The following is a 24,644-nucleotide window of genomic DNA, read 5'->3' as shown; positions in this document are numbered from 1 at the left end:
TCTTTGTTTTTTGCTATTTTATTTTGTTGTTTTTTTCTTAACTTTAGAATTCACACTATGCAGTCTCCATATACTGCAGTCTACCTGGATTTGTTGTAACAGTTTACAGATGACATAGAAAATTGAAAATGTTACATACCTTTTTGTGGAAAGGTCCCACTTTCAGGCCAGGGAGGGCCTTGATGGCTGGGCTGCCAGTCCTGCGGACCTGAGTGGGGACTGATGGCTGGGCTGCCAGTCCTGCGGACCTGAGTGGGGACTTGTGGTACCTTTTCTGGACCCACCCATGCCACCCATGGAATCAGTCGGCATGCGCTTCCTCCCCTCTAAGGTCTATGCAAGTCCCGGGACCAGCCAGCAAAATCAACACTGCAGAGATCCCATAACACTGCCACCAATGAGCTTCCCATCCTCAGGCACGCTCAAGCAGCAGAAGCCTCCCAAGTAGGTTCAGCGCTGGTGTATTCTGTAGACTGGACAGGGATACACACAAAAGTGTTGTGTTCACCCTTTTCCTACTTTGAGGGTTAGCTGCATGGAAAATGTGAAGGGTAGGGAGAAGGACATCCACCATGTGCTAATTGTATGCACTTGCCTGGGGCCACTTGCAGGAGGGAAAGTGGGTTTTTACTCTGCATGCTCCACCCTTCTGGGCGGCCTCCCCTGGGGCCTTCATGGTTCACAAAATGTATACCTGAATGTCTCAGGTCTCAGTTTAAGGCTGGGTATGCCCCCCCTCTTTTTTTTTTAAAGTCCCCAGCAGGTATTTATTTTCTCTTTTCAACATCCTGTTCTGCAGCTTGCCTCAGCTCTCCATATGCTGAAGAGCTAGGTCGCGGCACAGGCCATGCGGAGACTAGCAAAGGCTTTCAAGTTCTCCTCCTCGGTGATGATTTAGGCTTTCTCCTTCCCGTGGCCATTCCTGATGGGCATAACTGGTCCTGTCAACCTGGTGGCCAATTTCAGTTCTTCTGCTGAACCGTCTCCCTTTCTGGGGGCCAGGCTTCCTGGAGAGAGGACGCGTTTGGTCCCGCGCACCTTCCTGGGAAGAGGATGCGTTTGGTCCCGCGCCCCTTTAGCTGCTGTACATTGGCCTGCGGGACTCAGTGGACTTGTTGTGTCGTGTTGGATCCACAGAGATGCCAATGGTTTGGCCCAGCTTCTTGTGAATGCCGGCTACCCTTAGCTCCTCCAGGCTTCAGACCCTGCCTACTTTGGTGTGATGCCTTAGCATGAGGCACCTTACTGTGGGCTGGGTGGGCCCAGGAGCGGGGTCGGGCTGATGGGATCTTTCGTTGGCTGGTTGAACCACATGGTTGTGTGCCACTGCCAGCCCTTGTGAGAGAGGGGTTTGAACTTCGTGCCATTCCAGCTGGGGCCTCTGGCTGCCCACAGCCCTCCTGCACAGGAAAACAGCCTTCCCATCATTGAAAGTGGGCGGATCAGATCCACTGATTATTTAAACACAGTTTAATGTTGTTTTTTATATTAGCTATGTGTTTGCTTTTCTTATTTATCACATAAATACAGTCCTAAAGGAATAATAACTACAGATGGAGAGGAAACATATTTTTAATGTTATAACATATTTTTAATTATCACGTCATAATCCTTTACCCCTTAATATGTAAGTGTGCATTTTCTTAAGAGCATTCTTCTACATCAAAATCAGGAAATTAACATTTATCCAATAATAACCTTGTTAATGTTATCACAAAAACATTCATGAGTAAGAACCCCAAATATTTACACACTAATGCAAATGACTGTAGAAAATAAAACTTGCATTTTCTGAATATCATGTGTTAATAAGGGGAATAGCTTTCTCCCAACAGGTGACCGAGAATATTTTCATAAGCTTAAAATGCACTTATCTGACTTGATGGAGAAACAAATTACAGTCTCCCTCTAGAATTTCACAGACAGCGGTGTCTGGACCTGGCATCTCATGAGGGCTGGTCATGGGTGTCTCTTCCTGCTGTGGTCTGAATGTGTCCCTCTCCACCACGCCCCACACACATGTTGAAATCCCAACACCCAGTGCAATGTAGTAGGAGGTGGGACTTGTGGGAGGGGATTAGGTCATGAGGGTGGAGCCCTTACGATGGGATTAATGCACTTATCAAAACAGATCTGTCAGGGGCTGGGTGGCTCACGCCTGTAATCCCAGTCCTTTGGGAGGCCAAGGCGGGCAGATCATGAGGTCAAGAGATCGAGACCACCCTGGCCAACATGGTGAAACCCTGTCTCTACTAAAAATACAAAAATTAGCTGGGTGTGGTGGTGTGCGCTTGCAGTCCCAGCTACTCTGGAGGCTGAGGCAGGAGAATTGCTTGAACCCAGGAGGTGGAGGTTGCTGTGAGCTGAGATCACACCACTGCACTCCAGCCTGGTGATAGAGTGAGACTCTGTCTCAAAAACAAAACAAAACAAAACAAAACAAAATAGAAACAGACCCTGGTGGGGGCTGGGTGAGGTGGCTTATGCCTGTAATCTCAGCACTTTGGGAGGCTGAGGTAGGTGGATCACTTGAGGCCAGGAGTTCAAGACCAGCCTGGGCAACATAGCAAGACCCTGTCTCAATTTAAAATAAAAAATATAAACGGACCCTGGAGAACTCTCTTGCTGTCTGACATGTGAGGATACAAAGCAAAGTCAGCAGTTTGCAACCAAGAAAAGAACCCTTGCCAACCCTGACCGTGCTGGCACCCTGATCCTGGACTTCCAGCCTCCAAAACTGTAGAAATACATTTCTGTTGTTTACAAGCCACTCAGTGTATGGTATTTTGTTACAGCAGCCAGAGCTGACTAAGGCACTTCCCAAGTCTGTCCTCAGTAGTGTCACATCTTCAGCTTGAAGTCAATCATAGTGGGAGTGCTTGCACCAGGGAAATCAGCTCAATGTATTTTTTTTTCAGAAAGCCAGTTATTAAACATTTATCAGACACCACTGCATTTCTTTATCATTTTCTCTCTCTCTGTTTATATTACTATATGTTTTAATGAGCATTTGAAAATAAGGTACAAACATCATACTCCTTTACCTCTTAATACATAAGTGTGCATTTTCATAAGAGCACTCTTCTACATCAAAATCAGGAAATTAACATTTATCCAATATTATTTAATCCACACACGTCTTTCAAAATGCCCTTTTTCCCCCCAATAATCTCCCTCTCTTTCTCTCTGGAATCAAGCAATCATTCCACCTCAGCCTCCGAAAGTGCTGGGATTACAGGCCTGAGCCAACTTGTCTGGCCCAGTGATGTTTTTTATAGATCCAGGATCCCATCCCGAGTCACCTATTGCATTTAGTTGTCCTGTTTCCTTTAGTGTGAAGCAGTTCCTTAGTGTTGTCCTGTCTTTCAGGACCTTGACATTTTTGAAGAGTACCCATCAGTTTGTCTAATGTTTCCTCCTGATTTATGCGTTTTTGGGTGCAGGAATACCTCAAAAGTGATGCCATTTGTATTCTCCACTGCATTGTATCAGGAAGAATGTGATGTAAACTGTTTTCCCATCTGGCGATGTTAACTTCTGTCATTTGGCTAAGGTGGCATCTACCAGCCTCCTCCACTGTAAAGTTAATTGGTACGTGTTTTGTACTTATGAGTTAAGAAGTAATATTTTGAGACTCCTATTGTAGGGCAGAGCTTTCTCTTCTCTCCATGAATTTGTTTATGTATGTATGTATATATGTATGTATGTATATCAGTGGGGAAATACTTAAGGATTCCTATTTTATTCAGGGGTTCAAAGTCCATACTGACATCGAAATCCATTAGACTTGGCTCTTCTGTCCAATCTACTTCCTTGTTTTCTGGTATAGGATATTGTAGGCTCTTCTTGTATTTTCCCTGCCCTAGCCTTGGACTCAACCATTTCTCCAAGGAGACTTCATTCCTTTTGCTGAAAACAGTACTAAAAACTAAGTTCTGGGTCTTGGTGTGCCCATCAGTACTGGGGTGTTATTGTTGCTAAGCCTTCAAACAAGACGGAGCTGGGAACGAGCTGCATGCACACACACATCTATGTATCTGTCCACGTGTGTGCGTGCATTCCATCTCTACGTACAGTAAAACCCACGCGTTCACATTGATACCTCTCATTCCAGTCCACCTTAGACTTACTCTCATCCTCTCCTTTCCCCTTTCTGTATTTCCGTATTTCCCTTCACTGATAGAGAAACCTGACTCTCAGCACAGTTCGTGAATTTTTTTATTTGCACACCCCCCTCTGGTGTGTAACCAAACTCCTGGGCCTGTGGGGGTGAAAGCTCATCCCCAGAGGTGTCCCTGCCCCATCCATTCCCATTCCAGTGCTGAAGGCCCTGGTAGAAATCTCAGTCCCCATGAAGAGGAAAAGAAAAGGAAAGGGAAAGAGGGAAGAAGGAGGAAAGACCTGTTAGAAAGCTTGGCTGCGGACTAGTCTCCCTTCCTTATTCTCCTTCTCAAGCAAGATGGGCAAGGAAAGCTCTGCCTGGAATAAGGGCAAGGGGCGGAGAGCATTACTCCTCCGAATTTTACTCTCAAACAATGCCCTAGGAGATCGTCCAGCAGTTTCATTATAGTTCCTTTCAAATGAATGATTTTGAAGATGAGTATTTAAAAAAAAAAACAGCTTCTTCCCCTTTATTACAGAACTGATACATATACATTATTGAACATTAAAAAATACAAAGAAGACATTTAAAAAATACAATTACCAACCATTTTCCCATCCAAAGGTAATCACTAAGCTTTTTGGTGTATCCTTCTCCCCGCCACCCAACTCTTTTAGTTTGCAAAATTTCAAACCCACAGCAAAGCTGCATTGATAGTACAATGAATATCTGTCGACTACTCACCCAGATTGACCAAGTGTTGTCATTTTGCTACATTTGACTTGTCTCTTTCTTATATTAATATGTTTTATATTTTTCCACTTAGTCACTGGAAATTCAGTGGCAGACACTGTGGTAATTTATATCTAAAAAACTTCAGTATGTTTGCTAAGAACAAGAATACTCTCCTACATAGCTACAGTACAAATGCCTCACTCTGAAAATGAAGCCAGGCACAGTGGCTCATGCCTGTACACCCAGCATTTGGGGAGGCCCAGGTGGGAGGATTGCTTGAGTGAGGAGTTTGAGACCAGCCTGGGTAACAAAGTGAGACCCCGTCTCCATAACAAATTTAAAATTAGCTGGGCATGGTGTTGTGTGCGGAGGTGGGAGGATCACTTGGGCCCAGGAGGTTAAGGCTGCACTCCAGCCTGGCCGACAGAGAGACTCTCTTGGGGGTAGGGGGTGAAGAACACTTCTCCAGTGATATCCTGTTCGTGTTTCATTTTCCCCAATTGTCAAACTAATGATGTCCTTGGTGCCATCATTGATGGTGTTAAATTTAATCACTTGGATGATCTGGCAGACCTCTCCATTGTAAAGTAAATTTCCATTTGTAAATTTCCCCTTTCAAATTTATAAGTAGTGTATAAGGTCACTGCTTTGAGACTGAAAATACCCTGTTCTCCAAAAGACTCTCACCAGTAATTAGATTTCACCTCTAAAAGAAACCTTCCTGTTTCTTCTTTTTAAAAAGAAATTTGAGAATCAGCATGAACTCATGGATTATGTTTTTATTCAGTGTGTTATCATCTCTCCTGTCATTATTCATCCTGATGTTCAAATTGTCCCACAATTGGTCAGTGAGGTCCCTTCAACCTGGCGCCTCTACCCTTTTGCCATGTTGCCGTCACGTTTTGAGCGCTTATTTTACTTTACCACACACAATGCTCCAGGCTCACCTTGAAATTTTTGCCCCAGCCCCAGAAGCAGCTGTTTCTTCAACTTCATATTTTTTTTTTTTTGAGACGGAGTCTCCCTCTGTCGCCGGGGCTGGAGTGCAGTGGCCGGATCTCAGCTCACTGCAAGCTCCGCCTCCCGGGTTTTACGCCATTCTCCTGCCTCAGCCTCCCGAGTAGCTGGGACTACAGGCGCCCGCCACCTTGCCCGGCTAGTTTTTTGTATATTTTTAGTAGAGACGGGGTTTCACCGTGTTAGCCAGGATGGTCTCGATCTCCTGACCTCGTGATCCGCCCGTCTCGGCCTCCCAAAGTGCTGGGATTACAGGCTTGAGCCACCGCGCCCGGCCTCTTCAACTTCATTTTAATGGGAAATGCTATTTAAAACTAGGATCTGAGGCTTAGGTGAACTCATTGCTTACGAAGTGTCATTGCGTCTCGACTTTTTTAGAGCTAGCAAACATATACAAAAAATATAAAACGATACAAATTAACTGATCCCTCTAATGCAGTCACCAAAGCTTTCTCCCTTCTTTCTTCCACGCTGGCTTCTTTCCCACCGCCCACCGTAGGCAGCCCTGGCTCTCAGCAACATGGATGTCTTTGTACTCATTCGCTCAGTCCCACAATCCACATACGAGTTTTGGACTTGTCTCCTTTCCTTGAAGAAAATCGCATTACACATACGCATCTACGTAGGCAAAGGTCCCCCTCTTTGTCCCCCTGGCTGACATTTTGGCTGGTGCACCTGCTCACTTCAGACGGAGCAGGAGAGCAAAGCGCGGGCCTGGGATCCAGGGAGCCTCCCGGGCCAGTCCTGCGGCCACGAGGGCGCCTCACCACCAGTCCAGGGCGGGGTCCGCGGGCTCGTAGGGCTGCAGCCAGGTGTCACTGTCGTTCTCTTCGGGGACGCACGTCCCTCTAACCCGCAGCGGACAGATGGTCAGGGGATCCGGATGTTCGCTGCCGTCGTGGGCCCTGGGCCTGAAGTAGGCACACAGCGCGTCCGAGAAGGTGTCGTGGAAGGTGAAGATGTGGGAGCCGTCGGACACGTTGAAGAAGGACAGCTTTCCCGCCTCGCAGTCCAGGAAGACGCCCAGGCGCCGTGGAGGCACGCGCAGGGTGAGCGCGACGCGGTGCGGGGCCAGGACGAAGTACTCGCAGCCGTTCCACAGCCCCAGCACCCAGTAGCCGGTCGCCGGGCTCAGGCGCACAGGCCCCGCGCGCGGCACCGCGGCCAGGCAGGCGCCCAGGAACCAGCGGCTACGGCGGCCCACGTGCACCTCCCAGTAGTGGCGGCCCGCGGAGAATCGCTCCAGGCTCAGCGCGCACGTCTGCTCCGAGAACCGCTGCGGGTCGTTAAGTGCCGGGCCTGGCGGCGCCCGGCGGGAAGACACGCTCTTGCCATCCTCCGACACTTCCAGGCTGGGGTGCGCGGAGGCCGCATCCAGAGTCACATCCACTGCGCAGAGCCGCAGCGTTAGTGCCCACCCAGGACGGTCTGGGGCCGTCCGTCTCTTCCCCAAGACAGACAAACCTCTAGTTTCTCTTGGTGGAATAATCAGTGAAATGAACCCCTTACTGCGACCCTCACCCCTGCAAACCCCCTCCCCAGGACTGAAGTGACACGTTGTAAGTCACTCCTGCGTGTTTGATAGTAACAAGGAATCCTGCCCTTACTTGAACTCCATACCAGAGATAGCAAGGAAGTAGGCTGGTGGGAATGGAGCCATGTCCCCGTCAAGGGGAAGGACCTATGGGCTGTTTCTAGTTCCTGCTGGTGGCACCACCCTGTGTGACCTTGACATAATCAGGAGAGTCCTGAGCGTCATTTTACAGAAGTTTTCGGTTTTTTTTTTTTCATACAGTCCTTCAGAAAGTTTTAAAAAGGATTTTAAAAGGACCTTTGAGATCATCTAGTCCAGTGCCCCACATTTCAACACCCCATCCCATCTGACAGATGGGAACCTAGGGGACCCCTTCTGTCAGAGGATCCGGAAGGTTGCTTATAAACTCTGCACTCTCGCCTGCAAATAGCCCCAGCCAGATGGAAACAAACCTAGTGTAACCCCGAGGAGGGATGTGTTTGGGAGCTCAGGTGTGCGTGTGTGTGCGCACGTGCGTGTGCATGCAACCACGCGTGTGTGTGCATACACATGCAGGCATATGTGTCGTGTGGCGTGTTTCCAAGTGTGCGTGTGTGTCTGTGTGTGCAGGCCCCATACTTGGCTCCCAGAAAGCCCCGACCTCTAATCTCAGATCTCCCCACCTCCCTTCTGTTTTAAGATCCAGCCAACCCAAAACACAAATCAGTTTCCTGGCTTCAGTTACCTGCATATTTTTGGGCTGCTCTCCACTCTGAAACCAAACAGAGAAGGAGAAAAAAAGGTCAGAAATCTCAGTCAGTAACTCCGGAACCTTAGCAAAGGCTCCAGATACATGAGGGATGCATGCAGCGTGAATGACCCCATTCCCACCATGACAACGGGTTTGAATTCAGACTGGTCTTGGCGTTCACCACGTATTTTCCTGAGAAATTTTAGATTGAGTAGAGGCCTGTGTCATTGATACCAGAGCTACATGCAGGCTGAAATTCCGCTGGAAAAAGCAGGAGAATGGAGCATGTAGGTGAAGAGACTCTATAAGCAGCCTGGGTGCCCTGAGACGCAGAAGTGGAGCCTCAGACTCTGACTGGCCAGGCTGTGCCCAGGAGGACCAGCTGAGCCTGACAGATCCCAAAGATGCCCTCTAGATGTCCTGTCTTTTCGTGACATGCCTCCATTCTTAATGTGAATCAATCTGAGTGGATTTCTGTTGTGTTTTATCTTGTTTTGTTTTGCAACAAAGATATCACCAAGTCGCAAAAGCAAAAGCAACACAAGACATTCTCAGAGTTCCAGATATTTACAGCAAAGCTTTGTTGCCCCAGTTTTGTGTCAGGATAACTGGTGAAGCTTTAAACACAAGAGCTCTTGTGTGGAATATCTCAATTCTACAAAGATGTTGATTTTCCCTAAGTTTATCTGTAAGTTCAAAGCAATCCTATGTAAAACTCCTTTTTGGATTTTTTGGGGAGATTTATGAATTTGTCCTAAAATTTATATTTTAAAAAGGTTCATTCACTTTAAAAAAGGAAGTGGAAATGGAGAAGGAAAACTTGTACTTTCAGATACTACAAAAGCCATAGCAGTAAAAACAATGATGTAATAGGTGGCCAATGGACAAACTCATATAGAGACAGGAATCCAATGTGCATCAAAGGTGATCCCCACATCAGTGGCAACCCTGGAATGGTGGAGTAAATGGCGTTGGTAAGCCCAACTCACTATATGGAAAAAAATCACAGGATTCTCACCCAACACCTCATAAAATGGCAAATTTTAGATGGATTAAAGATCAAATATAAAGATAGTAGAAAGGTTTTTGTAGTTACATAAAGAAAAAGAAATAGAAGAAAGTGTAAGAGAATATCTTTGTGACCTCAGTGTGAGGAAGGTTTTCTTCAATAAAACTTCAAAAACACAAACCATAAGGTAAAAAGGTGATGGATTACATTTTATCAAAATTAATAATTCCTTTTCAATAAGGGGAACTATGGACACAGCTAATGGCAGATGGCACAACAGAAGAAGGAATTCACAATGTTTACCCACAAAGGATTAATCTCTCTCTCTCTCTCACATACACACACACACACACACACACACACACAGACATATAATATTCCTGTTAGTAATAAAAGACAGCAATCCCAAAAGCAAAATGGGTCAATGATACGAACTGGCAGTTTTCAGTAGAGAAAGCTCCCGAGCCAACTAGCATATACGGAGATGCTCAATCTTCTCAGCATTCACAGGTGTGCAAACCTAAAGAACCATGAGCCATCACTTATGCCCATTGACTGGCAAACTTAGAAAGCTGGCTCACGTGAGATGTGGGCACATGGAATGTCCCTGCATGGCTGGTGGCAGGATGATGACGCTGCCTTCAAGGGATCCCAGTATCCCCTTACCCCATGGGACACACCCACCATGGGCCAGCAATCCCCCTCCTAGTTATAGACCCCAGAGAGATCTCCACACAGGGCCATAAGGCAACGTGTTTGAGACTATGCATTCAGTGTTGTTGTGGAGTTAGAGGCAGCCTGGATACCTTCCCCAGGAGGGTGGCTGGCTAAAATGAAGCACTCTGTGGCAAGGAGGAAAAACAGACTGAATACACACGAGTGGCAGTGATGGATATTAAAGCATGGCGAGCATGAGAAAAGCAAGGAACAGCACAGAACCATAAATGTCACTTACATGAACTAAGATGCATATGCATAAATCGATATTCACATTTTGCAAGAATATATACAAACTATATACATTAGACTGTCTGCATTATGGGTGAATAGAGGGAGGTATACAGAGAAGTATTTACATGTACAGCAACACACTCGTGCCAGAACCATGAGTCTGTCTTGGAGGATGGGCACCAGGAGTCAAGGTAACTCTGATATGTAACCAGGATTGGAACTAGTGGTTTGCAGTACACTTAGGCCTCAGGACAGAGTATAACCTCTACCCAGTGACATAGATTAACACATGCTGTGTGAGGCTGCGGAATGCAACCAGAATGAAGCCCGTTAGGTTCATCAGGGTGAATTGGACCAGGGTGCTCAGACATAAATGAGGAAGAGTCAGAGAGAGACGGATTCCACTCACCAGCCTGGCCTTCAGCCCGTCTCCAGTCTGAAGCAACCAAGGGAAAACAGGAAATTAGCACATCAGGACCCCAAGCTTCCCTGCTCACACATCACATCTTGCACCCACCACGTCCCCTCCCCTCTCTCCCGCCACCCACACCGCCAGCAGGGGTCCTACCTGAGCATCATACCTAGTTGAAAGATGAGAAGATATATCGGGAACCAGATGCAAAATGATGAATAAAGAGAAATAGTTCTAAGAGGGTCACTTACCAAGCTCTTTCTGAAGCTTCTCTGCAAGCAGAACACACAAAGAAAACATCAGCCTGCAGATGGGTGGAACCATCTTCCCAAGACAGGCCACTGGGAAGAGCTTCCTCAGTCTTAAGCCATTGCTAATCATAGCTTCTTTTTTTTTTTCCCGCAGCTTCATCTTTGCCCCTTCATTGCCCTCAAAAAGGAGGCCCACTTGCAGGACTCTTATGCCTCATCCTATCTTAGCTCAAAGGTAGAAATCTGCACAGGGCCTAGAAGGGGAACCAGATCTTAGTACTGACATGCCTCTTCCCAGGGTTCAGGTTGTTCCTTCTGTCTGAAATCACAAGCTTCCTGGGGGCAGAGCTCCTACGTAAGTCCAGGCACTGAGCGCAGCCTATGTGAGCCTCAGGGTCACTTACTGGGTACGTTATTTAAAGGACTGGAAGGACATCACACCCAATTATTTCCCCTGACCAAATACCAAGGACACCAACATTTTGCTACTAAAAATGCATTCCTTTGATCTGTCCACCCAGTGTCAAGCTCTTTCAAAGGTAAATGCTCCTGGTAGAGGCATTCGTACTATAGTGTTATCACTTACAATTCAGACTATAGTGTGAATGACTTATTAGGGCTATTTTTTTTTTCATTCCCCTTGAAGGACTATGTAGACGGCAAGACAAGCTTCCCCAACCTTACAGTTTCATCTGAATTGCACCCCAACCCCAACACCATGATGGCCCACCCCAACCCCAACACCATGATGGCCTTTTCCTCCATTCCCCCTCCCTTGGGTTCACTCTCTCTTCCTCTCCGCAGAGACACACTCCGCGGTTTCACATCTCTGAGTCCCTCTGGGGAGAAAAGTGAATCTGAGAAATTATTCCCATTTTGGTGCAAATTAAAGGTGTCACCCTTCCTAGTGCCACTTGCATTAAAAAGAGAAGGGTATTTTAGAAGATGAACCGAGACAGTAAACGTTTTATGACAGAATTTTAACTGAATTGTCTAATTTGCAGGGGAGGAGCTGGCAGGGTCTGTCCGGAGGGTCTCAGGCAGCTGCACAGCGGCAGGCAGCCACCCTTTCAGCCCCTTAGCAAGAGAAGAGGTGGAGGCTCACAGGGATGGTCTAGAATTAGACAGTTGCCAGCCGACTCCGTCCAAAGGGAGCCTCTCCTCCCACTGCACAGGCACAGGGGTCCACCCCACTGGCTGACAGGCAGCCCTATGGCCCTGCACCCAGAACTTACCCAGCTCTGCAGTGAGTTTCCCTAGAGAGAGAGAGAGAGAAAAAAAAAAAAAAAAAAAAAAAAGAAGAAGAAGAAGAAAGACTCTCAGATTGGGGAATGAGGCAGACAGAACAGATGGATGAACACTGAGGCCACACCTCCGATGTGGCACTCCCTCCCCCGGTGGTCTGGGGGCCCAGCTGGGCTGGACAGTGAGGCTCCAGGCAGGGGATGGAGAAGTGCCCGCCCTTGGCTCCCCTTCTCCATAGGAGGGTGACCCAGCGCCCTCCCTCCTGCTAGTGTGAAAATAAATGTCGGAGCCTTCCAAATTTACTATGCCCAGGGGAAATATTAAGCCCTGGACACTGCGTCACATACCACGGCTGTTTTCTCTGGTGCCTGACCGCTGCTTCCTGACCTTGTGTTGAGGTGTTACCCATCAGCCCGACTCCCTGTGCTTCATGAAAACCTGGACGCAATGACGCTGGCAGCAGAGACCCTGGTCACTGCTCCCTCTGTACAGTGCAATGTTAAGCGAGCTCCGAGGGTGTAATCAACAGCAGCCAATCAACCCTGGCACCGTACACTAACCTCTGTGTGGAGGATGCAACTGTTCAGCACCTCCGCTTTTGCCCCTGTGAACAATCTTCCCTTTTCCCCACCGAGGGCGCTGATCGCCGTTCCCGGGGGCCGCCCTGACACCTTGCGCTGGAACAAACCCTTGTCAGCGGGTCCAGAGCCTTGGATTTACTGTACTGCGGGTCGGCACTTCGGGAGGTGGGTGCAGAGTGCCCTGTCCCCGCTCACCTTCTCTCTTCTCGGCCTCCTTCTTCAGCTTTTCTGAAGGGAAAACGGGAGGGGAGAGGGCTGAGTGTGCGCCCCCCACTCTTTCCAGGCCCCCTTCCCGCGCCGCGTCCTGGGAGGAGGCGCACCCGTGGCCCCGGGGTCCAGGACCGGCCGGGCGCCCCTCCCCGCCCCACTGCCCCAGAGCACAGCCCGCAGGGGCGGGCGGCCCCGCGCAGGTACCTTGGCATCTCCGCCGCTGCTGGAGGACGCCCAGCGCCAGCCCCGCGAGGACCGCCAGCAGCGCCGCCAGGGCCCCGACGAAAGCGCCCTTCCACGGAGAGGCTCCGGGGGAAAACACGTCTGCAAAACACCCCCGGGGCTGTCTCGATTCAGGCGCCACTGAACACCGAGACACAAGCCCGGCCTGCCCGCTGCGCGCCGGAAAACCTCCCGAGGGACCTTCGCGGGCAGCCGTGGGTGAAATGCGCGTGGGACGGCCGCCCGGAGCTCTGGAGGTGGGAGCCGAGCGCGCTCTGCGGACGGGGCCAGGGCGAGCTGCAGCGTGTGCGGGAGGGAACCAGCGCCCCAGCCCCGCTCAAGGCTTCTGCGGCCACGCGCTGCCCTCGCTCGGCTCCTTCCCACTCTTGCCCCACGTCCGAAGGCGGGAGGGTCCCCGGAGCTTGGCAGGCGCTGCATGTCCAGAGGGCTCCTGCTCTGCGCCCGCGCCGTCTAGTCCACAACTCGTCTCCTCGCTTGTTTGCAAACATTCGGCTTCTACGTTGGTTCTTACCACGCTTTTGGAAGCAGTGAGAACGAAACCACGTGCACATGGCCTCGAGCTCCCACCTCCCTCCCGGCTCCCCAGGGAGGACCCGCCCTGAGGCCGGACGAGGCCGGGGGCAGCGCCTAAAGCACCAGCCAGCGCAGAACGCATTGGCCTTTCACAAACGCTGCGGCAGTTTAATTAGCGTAACTTTCTGTCTGTGTCGTCTAATTATTAGAAAATGGTGCTTTGATATCAGATCTTTAAAAAATATTCTTTTTTTATTGTAGTAAAATATACGTAACATTTCCCATCTTAACCGTTTTTAAGTGTACAATTCAGGGGCGTAAGTGTATTCACCATGTCGTGAATTCCAACTTTGAATTCCACTAACATGGTACAAGAGAGCTTGCTTCTCCTTAGCTCCATCAACAGCCCGTGGAAGAGCTTTTGAAATTTTGCGTCTGACAGTTAAAAAAAAATTGCATTTTAACATAGCCTTGATTTGCCTTTCTCTCACTAAGGGTAAGGCCCCACTACTTTCGGCCTGCTTCATTTTTCTCTACAGCATCTACCACCTTCTTTTTTTTTGAGACAGAGTCTCACTCTGTCGCCCAGATCTCAGCTCACTGCAACCTCTGCCCCTGGGGTTCAAGCGATTTTCCTGCTTCAGCCTCCCAAGTAGCTGGGATTACAGGCGCCTGCCACCACGCCCAGCTAATTTTTGTATTTTCAGTAGAGATGGGGTTTCACCATCTTGGCCAGGCTGGTCTTGAACCCCTGACCTCATGATCCACCCGCCTTGGCCTCCCAAAGTGCTGAGATTACAGGTGTGAGCCACTGCGCCCGGCCGCACCTACCACCTTCTAACTTGACGTAACAGGATGCACTTCTTTTGCTTATTGTCTGTATCTTCCACTGGCATGGGACGTGAGGGTAGGGACTGGGGTCACATTGCGGAAACTCAATAAATACTGTTTGGGAGATAGCATGATGAATCTATTGGCTCCCATGATGGCCTCTGATGAGCAGACTTTTGGGTTTTAGTGTATGGCCTTAGGCACAGAAAGGTGGGCTCTCTGGGGCCTCCCTCACTGACTGTTTGGGGTCTCAGCAGTGTTCTTAGTGTGTTCCTAATATCCAAGTTACTGACTTTTCAGGTGTCAAGGCCAACACACCCTATACGCAGACAGGTGCAATACCATTGTGTCTTTACAGACTGCCTTTGGGCCAATGTGTATGTAGATGTGAGGACTAGGAAGACGGGTGTGAGCTGACAACCACTGACCTGCTATCTGGACCACGAACTCTTTCTTCTGGTTCAAGAGGAGATTCTGGATGGAGAGGGACACATTGCTGAAGGCTCCCTCTCGGACAACCACAGATGTTTCCAGACTGAACAGGCCCTGGGCATCCCAGACGATGGCTTCAAACTCTGGAGGCAGGCACTGTCCCTGGTGGTCTCTCCACTGAGCCTTAGGCTTGGGATACCAGCCACTGGATCTGAGCCTCAGCTGAATGCCTCCTTCCTTGAAGCCCTCAAGGGAGAGGTGAGGGTCTGAGCCCAGCCCTGGCAGAGGCAGGAGGAGTGGGAAAGATCAGGGTCCTTCCGAGAAATCACGCATAAAGTTCATGCCACTGTTCACCATTTGCAGTCACCATAAAGCATTATGAAGTGTGGCTGCTATTAAGACATGTGTGGGCTTGCAGCTCCCCACCCATGGACTGGAAATGACAGTCTAAGTCAGTGGTAGCATGTAGGGACAATAATACCCCTGAGGGACATTTGGAAATGTGAAAGGGGTCATTGGGTGGGGAAGGACTCCTGGCATTTAATCATATTAGGCAAGGGACAGTTTCCTAGAATGAAGAATAGCACCACCCTAAATTCTAATACATTCGAGTTGTGACTCTTCTCTTTTTCTTGAATCCCCCCAGAGCTCCAGTGCCTGCATCATACACACTCCTTTATCTCTCCATCCTTGTGGAACTAGCATTATATTTTGAGTATGCAAAACATTAATGTGGTTTAAATGCCAATGCTGTATAGAAATGTATATCAGGAAAAAAACTCCATCCTTTCCATGTCATCACACCTCACCCTAGGTAACCAATTTCATTAATTTCTTGTTTATCCTTCCCATGTTCCTTTTTGCAATGTTTCTCCTTCTTTCTTACACATGCAAGTATATATTATTGAACCTTGCATTTTAATTTTCTCTCTTAACAATACTAGAAATCACTCTGCATCCATTCAGAGACCACCTCATCATTGTTTCAGATGCATAATACATAATATAGATTACTCCATTGGGTGGATAGAGCACACTCAGCTTTTAAAATGCTTGGATATTTAGGTAGTTTCCACTATTTTGCAATTGTTTTTAAAAACCTTTACAAAGATTAAACTCATACATATGCTTTTCTCATATTGGAGGGGTCGGACGTGGCGTAAGTTCCTGGAGGTGGGATTGCTGTGTCAGAGGGTAGACACACAGCTAGTCCTCTTAAATGTTACCAAATTCCCCTGTTCTGGAGCTTTCCAACTTTGAATTCCACTAACATGGTACAAGAGAGCTTGCTTCTCTGTAGCTCCATCAACAGCACGTGGAAGAGCTTTTGAAATTTTGCTAGTCTGACAGTTAAAAATAAATTGCATTTTGATGTAGCTTTGATTTGCCTTTCTCTCCCTATGAGTAATTTTGTTACTCATAATATATTATATATAATATATAACATTTTTATATTTTATATATGTATAAATTTTATAATTTATAAATATTACATAATATATAATATGATATATATAAATAAATAGATGATATATATAAATGTATATGATATACAACATATATCATATACATATATATTTTTTGAGACAGAGTTGTCGCCCAGGCTGGAGTGCAGTGGCAAGTGAAGCTCACTGCAGCCAGATCCTTCCACCTTGCCCCCCTGAGTAGCTCGGACTACAGGCACACACCACCACACCTGGCTAAGAGATGGGGTCTCCCTTTGTTGCCCGGGCTGGTCTCGAACTCTGGGGCTCGAGTGACCTGCTTGCTTCGGTCTCCCAAAGTGCTGGGATTAAGCCTGAGCTTAAGGCTTGAGCCACTGTGCCCAGCCTTTTCATATGTTTAAGGGCTGTTTGTGTATGTTTTGGTGAACTGTTTGTTTTGTTTGTTCATTTGAGAATGGACCTATCCATCAGCTTTTATGTTTTTTAAAAATTACCAACATTCTTCCATTCTCTGTGACTCTACCTCTACTCGGGCAAAGCACTTGTATCTCCCTCTCCCCTGCAGGGCCTTAGGTCAGTCCACGCACCTGCTACCTCCAGTTCCCAGAGAGCTTCGCCAGAGAAGTTGTTGGAGAGGAAGCGGCAGCCATACGTGCCCTCGTCAGAGGGGACGACGCTGTGAAGCTGCAGGATCACGCTGCCATAGGCGATGTAGTCCTTGACCAACTTGGTCCTATTCCGGAACGCCTCCATCTGCCTGCCAGGGAGCTCCTGCTGCTCCTGGTACAGGTGCACCACGTCTGAGGTGTGGCTCCGGAACCAGCGGATCTCCATATGCTGGGCATCCAGCTGTGGCCATAGGTGGCACGGGAGCTCCACCTCCTCCCCGACGAGAGCCAGGATGGGATACTCAGGGCCTACCACCTTGACCTCTAGGATGACAAATCAGAACAAGCAAAAGCAACCCTCATCCAATTATAAAAAAGTTATCACACCCCTTTACAGCTGAGGAATCTACAGCAAGCCATGCAAACAAGAAAAGTGAGATCCTCTACAGGACAACTGGCCTGGATCCTTGAACAAGTAATTTTTTGAAAAAATGTGAGTGAACAATTAAACAAATACACAGGTGACATCACAACCAGATTTGTGGTGCTGAGCTGGTAACTGGTTTCATCCAATCAGGTACAAATGTTATTTTGGGGACAATTATGTAAATATGACCAAAGCATGAAGTGAAATGGAATCTTTGATCAAAAAAGCAAGTTTCAAAATAATCTGTACAATATTATCTTAAGTAAAAACATGTATTTGCATAAATATGCAGAGAAAAATATCTGAAAGGAGACACCAAATTGCTGATGGTGGTAATTTCTGCATGATGAGAATAGATATTTTCTTATTTTTGTTTGTCTGATTTTCCGAGTTTAAAAAATAATTCACATGTACAGGTTCTACAAAGGATATCAAAAATCATCTACGAGGGTTCCCTGCTCCACAGGTTTTCTTATCAAAAGGTCAACCAAATCCTTCCGTTGAGACTTATTTGTTGGGCTCTTTCGTTTGATCACCCTCCTCTTTGAAGACTTCTTTATGGGACCTCTCTGCTCCCTTTGGTCTGGTCTGGTCTGCAGTTCCCATGAGAGTCACTGTTCCTGCGCAGGTCTTCCACATGCACAGTTCCCTGCCACCCCACAGGCACTCCCTCTTCTCTCTGGCCTCTGTACCTCTCCTCTCCTTTCTTTCCAAGTTCAGCTGAAAGCATCCCAAAGCTCTCTTGTCATGGACCCCCCTGTCCCACACTTGGCCCACAGGAAATGGAGGGACCTTCCTTTGTTCACACTATTTGAGGCCCCTCATTGCCGGCTGGGTGAATATCCAATACCCTTCCAACAAGTTTCCCTCTCCAGGTTCTCTCCGGCTGTCCCTCCACACACCGATGTCTGGCTGTTTCCCTGGGCACACCCTGCCTCAGCTTATCCCCTACCTGTCATCTTCCTGGAGAATGTACATCCTGCAAGCCTCTGCTCAAACTATATTCCCTCTCTATGGCTCTCCTCAGCTTTCTGGGAACAAATCATTGCTCTTAGCTGTGCTCCCAAAGTCTTTGGACACAAATCTCTCTCCCTCTCTGTCTCTCTCTCTCTCTCTCTCTCCCCTCCCCCCCTCTCTCTTTCTCTCAGCCATGGTCACATAAATGGACAGCCATTTATGCCACATCCACACCCCTCCCTTGACTACAGACTGCTGAAGACCTGGGCTATGCTGCAGTCACCCCAGAATTCCTGGTTTCCAGTCCAGGAAATTAGGAAATCACCTTTGAATTATTAGTTTACACCCTCTGTTGGCTACATCTTTCATGAGAGAAGCTTTGCAAGGGGTAAAGTTAAAAACGTGTATCAATGGGTTCAGCACAAACACAGGCCAATGAGTTTCCTGGCACCCTCTCGCTCGGCTCCCTGCTATGCCTGCGGATTTCGGAGTGCTGGGAAGTGTGCAAGAGGCAGTGGGAGCTGGAGAGACAGTGGAGGAACACTACAGGCTGGATAATGCTCAGGCGTAGTGTTTCTTTAACAACCAGGATGGAAGTCCTTTTTGTATTTTAGCATCTGGCACGCCCTGGTCTGTTCTAAGATCTTATCCCTGGGGAGCACCTGGCAGGAGGGGTGGCATTCATGTCCTGGCTGGCTGGGCTGCGGATCAGACACAATACCTGAGTTGGGCTCCCCAGGCTGAAGGAGGAGGAGGTGCATGAGGAAGACTAGACTGCTGGTCAGAGATACTGGCTTCAAGAAGTCCGGGGAGACTGGGAAATCCACCATCTCTCGTCAGCAGTGGGGGCCACCTGGAGAGGGACAAAGGGATGCTGGAGCGACGTGCAGAGGTGGGGGCAGCGGGAACTCATTCCATCAGACCTGAAGTCAGTTGTGACCTCAGTTATTTTTGTCTTGCTCTTAAATTCCTGACAAGCCTCAGTGCTTGACTTCTTTAGCCGGATGTGAGAGCTGCTTCTAATTTTTCCAGGGGACACTGTTAATGGCATCCCTGGCCTTGCTCAGGTTCACAGAGCTGTAAGGGGACAAGGCTGAAGGGTCCCAGAGGAAGCAGCTTCTGTGCTTATTGTTTAGAGACAGGAATAGAGTCACACAATGTGTGGGGGCTCAGTGCCCCCCCCCCCCCGTTTCTGGGCTTAGCGACTTTGCTCGAACAAAGGGCAATCTCTGAAGATCTCAGATGCATTTTCATTCTCCCTGCCTCACCACCACCAACCCAACCTTCGTCCCAATTCCCTTTGGTCTGGAACATTGGGTCCACAACACAGAGGAACAAACACAGAGTTCTGCTCTCTCAGAAGTGGAGTGCATGCAGGTGGCTGCCTGCCAGCCCCAGCGTCATCCTGGGACACTTTCCTCCAGGCCTGGGACCTCGAGTTGTGCCTTCAGGAGGCCAGCTGGTAACTGTCTCTGTCGAGAGCATCTTGGGGGCCACAGTGATGGAGTCATCCCATCTAGCCACCCCTTCCTCATCTGTGACCCAGGAGGCCCAGACCCAGCCCAGGCGAGGGCTGCCCCCTCACTCTTGATGCTCTGCTCCCTTTGGCGCCACTAATGACTCAAGGCCAGAGAGTGTGTTGCAGCCAGTGAATCTGGAGATACACAAAACTCTCCATATTTCTCTTGCATTTAGTTGTGCAAGATTTTAGGCAGATTTTGTAATTGGCTGGACCTACATCTCTGCCTGAACCATGGAAGAAACCAGTGCCCACTCCCATGGGTTGCTGGGAGCTCTTGAAATCAAAGTCAGCACCCCCTTCCCCTCTGCCTTGCAAATGTCCACACACTGTCTTCATCCTGGGACTGCACCCCTTGTCTTTCACTGCATCACAGTGCCCTTGTTGGGGAAGGCCATGGTGGGCTCCTCTGTCCAGCCCTCTCTGTCTCCCCGTCTGCCCCCATGACTTGGCTTTTCTTCTTACACCTTGGCATGGCAGGTGTTTCTGGTGTCCTGTGGCCGCAAGACATGGGCCACGCTGTCACCAACGCCACCAGCAGGTGTGAAGGAAGGACTTTCAAAGCTGCTGGGCCGTGCAGTGACCAAAGGATCACGGGGGTGTGCAGGGTGAGTTAATGAGGTGGTAGAGGCTTCCCAGGGACCCTTAGGCTGGGAGGGACCCGGGTAGGCAGGAATACAAGGGAAGAGGGGTGGCCCGTGAGGCTCATGGGCTGATGGCCCTGTCTCCTAGAGCTGAAATTGAGGGGACAAACAGAGGACAGGTTGGGACAGCTCCAGGTGTGTTTCAAGAAGGTCTCAAGGACAGGAGGTGGGGTCCCCCTGAGGCGGGGCCGTGTTGACAGCTCTCAGTTATTGGAATCCGATTCACACAATGACATGGGCAGAGGCCGTGGGCAAGGTCCAGGCTCTGGCTGGACAGTCCGGACTCTCACCCTCGGTGGCTACTGGTGGAAGCCTCTCTGTGACAGGTGGGGAAGCTGCAAGGAAGGGTTCTAGTAAAGGAGTCTACACTGGCTGTGCAGCTTCTCACCCTCTCTTCTGTTCCCTTCTCTTTTCCTTTATGCTTCAGTCTTTTCTTCTGGATTCTAGACACAGGTTAGAGCCCTATGACAGCAAAGCCAGGAGGGGCATGTCAGTGTCCAGCTAGTGCCTTCCAAAACCAAGCGGGGCTCAGAGTGTGTTTGTGCATCCATCTGGGTGGGCTGGGTTCTGGGGAATTAGTCGAGGTTGTGTTAGGTTGTGACACAGGTCCCCTCATAAGGTAGTAACCGGGCGTGAGACAGGTCCCATAGCTGGCCTCCTCGCAGAGGAACACTCGTTCCAATTTCCCTGGGCTGGGGGCAGGCTGCCACCTCCCGGGGACAGGGGATTGGGGCAGGATGTTCCAGAACCATGGAAGTGCTAGAGGGACCTCCGTTCTCTGTTGTGATACACCCGTGTGATTTCCATCATGGATGCTTCAGGGGAGGAGGATTGTAGACACACACACAGACACACACACACACACACACACACACACGTGCTCACGGTAATAAAAACGAACATGCATTGGGTACTTCCTAACTATCAGGCACTTATCTATACCTCAAGTATTATTAATATTTTTATTATTATCATTACTAATAGGTCCAAATTATAGCTAAGGAAACGGAGGCCGGGGAGCTGAGTGACTTGCTCTGACCCACAGTGGGTGAGAGGTGGAGGGGGTTCCATCCCCACTGTCCGGTTCCAGAGCCACGCTCTGTGCTTCTCGAATTCAGATTCGTCACCAGCTGTGTCGTGTGTCTGGGAACACCCTTCAGTCACTCCTATTACCCAAAACCATGACCGTCTGAGGAACCAGCTGGCCACAGACCAAACACTCACCCTAACCTGCCATCACACAGAGACACTGAAGAAGCCACCAGCTCACAGGGTGCCAGCCACAAAACCAACCAACCAACCAACTAATGAATAAAAACTTTAAAATCCCACTGCCAGATAAAACAACTTAAAACTGAGGTCTCCCTAAGACTTTGTCAAGAGCATCTTCTCAGCCAGGAGGGACATGCACCTGGTCCCTTTGCTCCCAACACTCAAGGGTATCATCTTGAAAGCCTTTAGTCAGAGAGAGATGGTCTGGCAAGTTCCTGAAGGAAAAAATCAGCGACTACTGAACAGCACCCTCCTCCCCGTTTGCTGCCCCGAGTCTGCCCTTTCTGACCTCACTCTCCAGTTAAGGATCGAGGATGCTCAATCCGTACTTGAAGTTCAAGTCCCCTCCTTGAAGGAAACACTTGCCACTGTCTGCTATTTTGATTACAGTGTAAATTGATTTCAGGTTCTGTTCCTGGTGAGGCGGTTTTGCCTGGGGAAGGAGTAAGGGACTGGACGCATGGGGAAGATCGAAACCCGGTGTGCGCAAGGACCGCCAAGGGATCCTCCAGCTGCAGCTGAGCTCTGCCGGCACGCACCTGCTCCTCGTCCTCCCAGGAGCCTCGGGCTGCTCCCTCCGGAAGGCACAGGGAGAAATAAGTGTCCTGAGAAATGTCACCACCTGCACCCAGCAAAAGCCCATTTCTTTCTTCTCCTTCTCTTTTTATTTTTTTCTTCTTGCTCTCTCACTGCCCCCAGCCCACCCCATTCCTGTTCTCTCCTGCACCTGCAATTCCTAAACAACCCTGACGTTATTTTGATTTCCGGTCCCTCAGTCTTGAGTCTGTCTTTAAAGATGAGTACTTTTTGCTTTGCTACTGTTTTTTTTTTTTAAGATAATTTATTGTTAAATGAAGAACTTTAAAGCAAAATGCAGTGGGACAGATGTCAAAGGCAAGTTGAAAACATAATTTCTGTCGAATAGTATTCTGGATTTCCTAAGATTAGGCACAAGAAAAGCTTCGAATGAAAGGTACTTACTCAAGCTAAGTCTTTTTAAAAGGTCTGTATTTGAAAGGAAAACAACTTTTAACTAAAAATATAAATCATTCTTATTACATGAAAACCGTAATTTAAGAGACTGAGAAAAAAACTTTTTGATTCACAAATAAACGGCATCTCCCTAATACACTTAGGAATGTTTGTTTTTAATCAGTGACTCTTAAAAATCACTGCTTCCACCTGACAAACTCACGCGAATCACTATGGATTGATGTCCTCTGATCCACCCTGAAGTGTCCCATTTTTCTCTACACATGTCCTTTTCTGCAACTTTCGGCAAAGCAAGATTGGAGAAAAAGAGCATTAGAAGGAACCTCAGCTGATTCCCTAGTGAATAACTTAACAAAATAAAACCTGCTTTTCCATTTGCATTACGCATTCACAATCTCTCACTCTTACTTACTATACTGGTGTATTTCAGATTCTGTCCACACATATAATTATTTGCCTGAACTTAACACCGTCTTCCTGACAAAAAGGTAAATCTCCCAAGGACATCTCCGAACCTGGCAGTGTCCAAAGGCCACGTCCTCCCACAGGACTCCCTTGCCTGCCATGCAGCTGTTGGTGTTGCCCTGAGCGGTCCCAGGGTCTCCATGGGGCAGAGTAAAACGTTGGGGATTCCCCAACATAATTTTAAGACTACGTTTAACACTTACATGACCACATTAGGAAACCCAGGAGGAAAATCCATTTTTATTAATAAATGCCATGTCACTTGCTCTCCCAAACACAGGAGGCATTTTTTGCCCTGCATGTGTGTGAGGAGACTATGGGGTCCCAGAGCGGAAAACTTCTCCAGTAATAATGTATAGAAATTATCCCTGAAAGTATAGTCTTTGCTTTGCTGCTTCTGTAAGCTGTGGAACTGGTGAATTTTGCCTGTCTCCTATCCTCCACTCCCCCAGCTGCAAGTCCCCAGGGGTCAGTGGGACCTTGGCCCTCTCCCACTGGCCTCCCTGGCACCCCTGCAATGCCCTTGCCCCCGGCAGACCCCAGCTAGTGCCCACTGCCTGCACTGGTTCGATTTCAACAGGTCCGCAAGAGGATTTCCACCCTCTTAGTCTCTACGGAAGATGGACTGCCCCAAGAAGGGAACTGCCATGAGGCTTGAACTCTTTTTCATCTGGTGAGGGGCAATGGGATGTATCAGGATCCTGCCTCCTGAGATGGGGCCTACGTAAACGGGCATGGACATCTCCTCATGGCCACACTCGGAACATCCCATGCTGCAGCCAAGCTCGGATAATAAAATGCTGCCACTAATTGTACGCCCTCCCAAAGCCTCCCACCTTCATTTTCTGATTGCCATTTCTGAAAAGTGGAGGTGTAGGCAGCTGTTGAGAACGAGCTACTTACCTGTCAGGTAGCAGCAAAACGTCTGCAATGGTAGATGAGTCCTGGTGATCTCACCTCTTCTGCAAAGGGTGATGATTGCTGTGAAGTGTCTTGGTCCTAGATGCTAAGATTCCATAGACGTGGACTGGCAGCTGAGCTCCAGAGGCCAGGGCATGTGAGAGAATTTTTATCCATCTTCCTCCCAAAGATATATGCTGTTTGCTCTGCCCTTTGCTATGAAAACCAAGGTGGATAGAACAAAACAAGGAAGTCATCACATCCTGTCTCTGAGAAAAATCTTGAATTCCCATATAAAATGTCTCTCCAGGGTCACAGAAGGAGGGGAAAGGTATCTGAGAGCTTTGTAGACAGTGACACCTGCAGAGGCTCAAAGTGGGGAGAAAAGGCTCCAGCTGGGTGCAGGGTCTTTGTGCCGGTGAAGCTGGGACTCCTGGGAGGCAGGGTGGCAGTCCCCGAACAGTGAAAGAGAGTAGACTGCAATCTCCACTAACTAAGCACGAGGAAGGGGCTGATGCCCAGTTTTTAACCCACCATAACCTTCTCCTCAGGGCAAGGTCAGTAAGGAGTAACTCCTGGGGGCATTGCTGTTAGTGCAGCCTGCAAAACCTGCTCACG

General features: G+C 48.6%; 1 protein-coding gene and 1 pseudogene across 2 annotated transcripts; both read right to left on the bottom strand.

Annotated features, from left to right (window-relative positions):
• Positions 1–767: 767 nt before the first annotated feature.
• LOC104679154 lies at positions 768–6,515 on the bottom strand (annotated as a pseudogene).
• Positions 6,014–24,229, bottom strand: BTNL9 (butyrophilin like 9). 2 transcript variants are annotated; one of them, XM_010384633.2, is made up of 11 exons: positions 24,030–24,229; positions 18,955–19,086; positions 16,829–17,173; positions 14,793–15,074; positions 12,982–13,101; positions 12,763–12,795; positions 11,977–11,997; positions 10,742–10,762; positions 10,488–10,514; positions 8,113–8,139; positions 6,014–7,243 (listed from the first exon to the last, which is right to left on the bottom strand). In XM_010384633.2, exons 2-11 carry the CDS (start codon positions 19,061–19,063, stop codon positions 6,618–6,620), a joined length of 1,611 nt encoding a protein of 536 aa, XP_010382935.1. In that variant the 5' UTR covers positions 19,064–19,086; positions 24,030–24,229; the 3' UTR covers positions 6,014–6,617. The 2 variants fall into 2 exon arrangements, with proteins under 2 accessions (XP_010382935.1, XP_010382936.1); XM_010384634.2 differs by lacking the exon at positions 11,977–11,997.
• Positions 24,230–24,644: the final 415 nt, after the last annotated feature.

This window comes from Rhinopithecus roxellana, chromosome 3 (genome assembly GCF_007565055.1).
Source record: "Rhinopithecus roxellana isolate Shanxi Qingling chromosome 3, ASM756505v1, whole genome shotgun sequence".
NCBI lineage: Eukaryota > Metazoa > Chordata > Mammalia > Primates > Cercopithecidae > Rhinopithecus > Rhinopithecus roxellana.
Note: the sequence above shows the minus strand (reverse complement) of the source record. Positions and strands in the feature narration are given on the sequence as shown.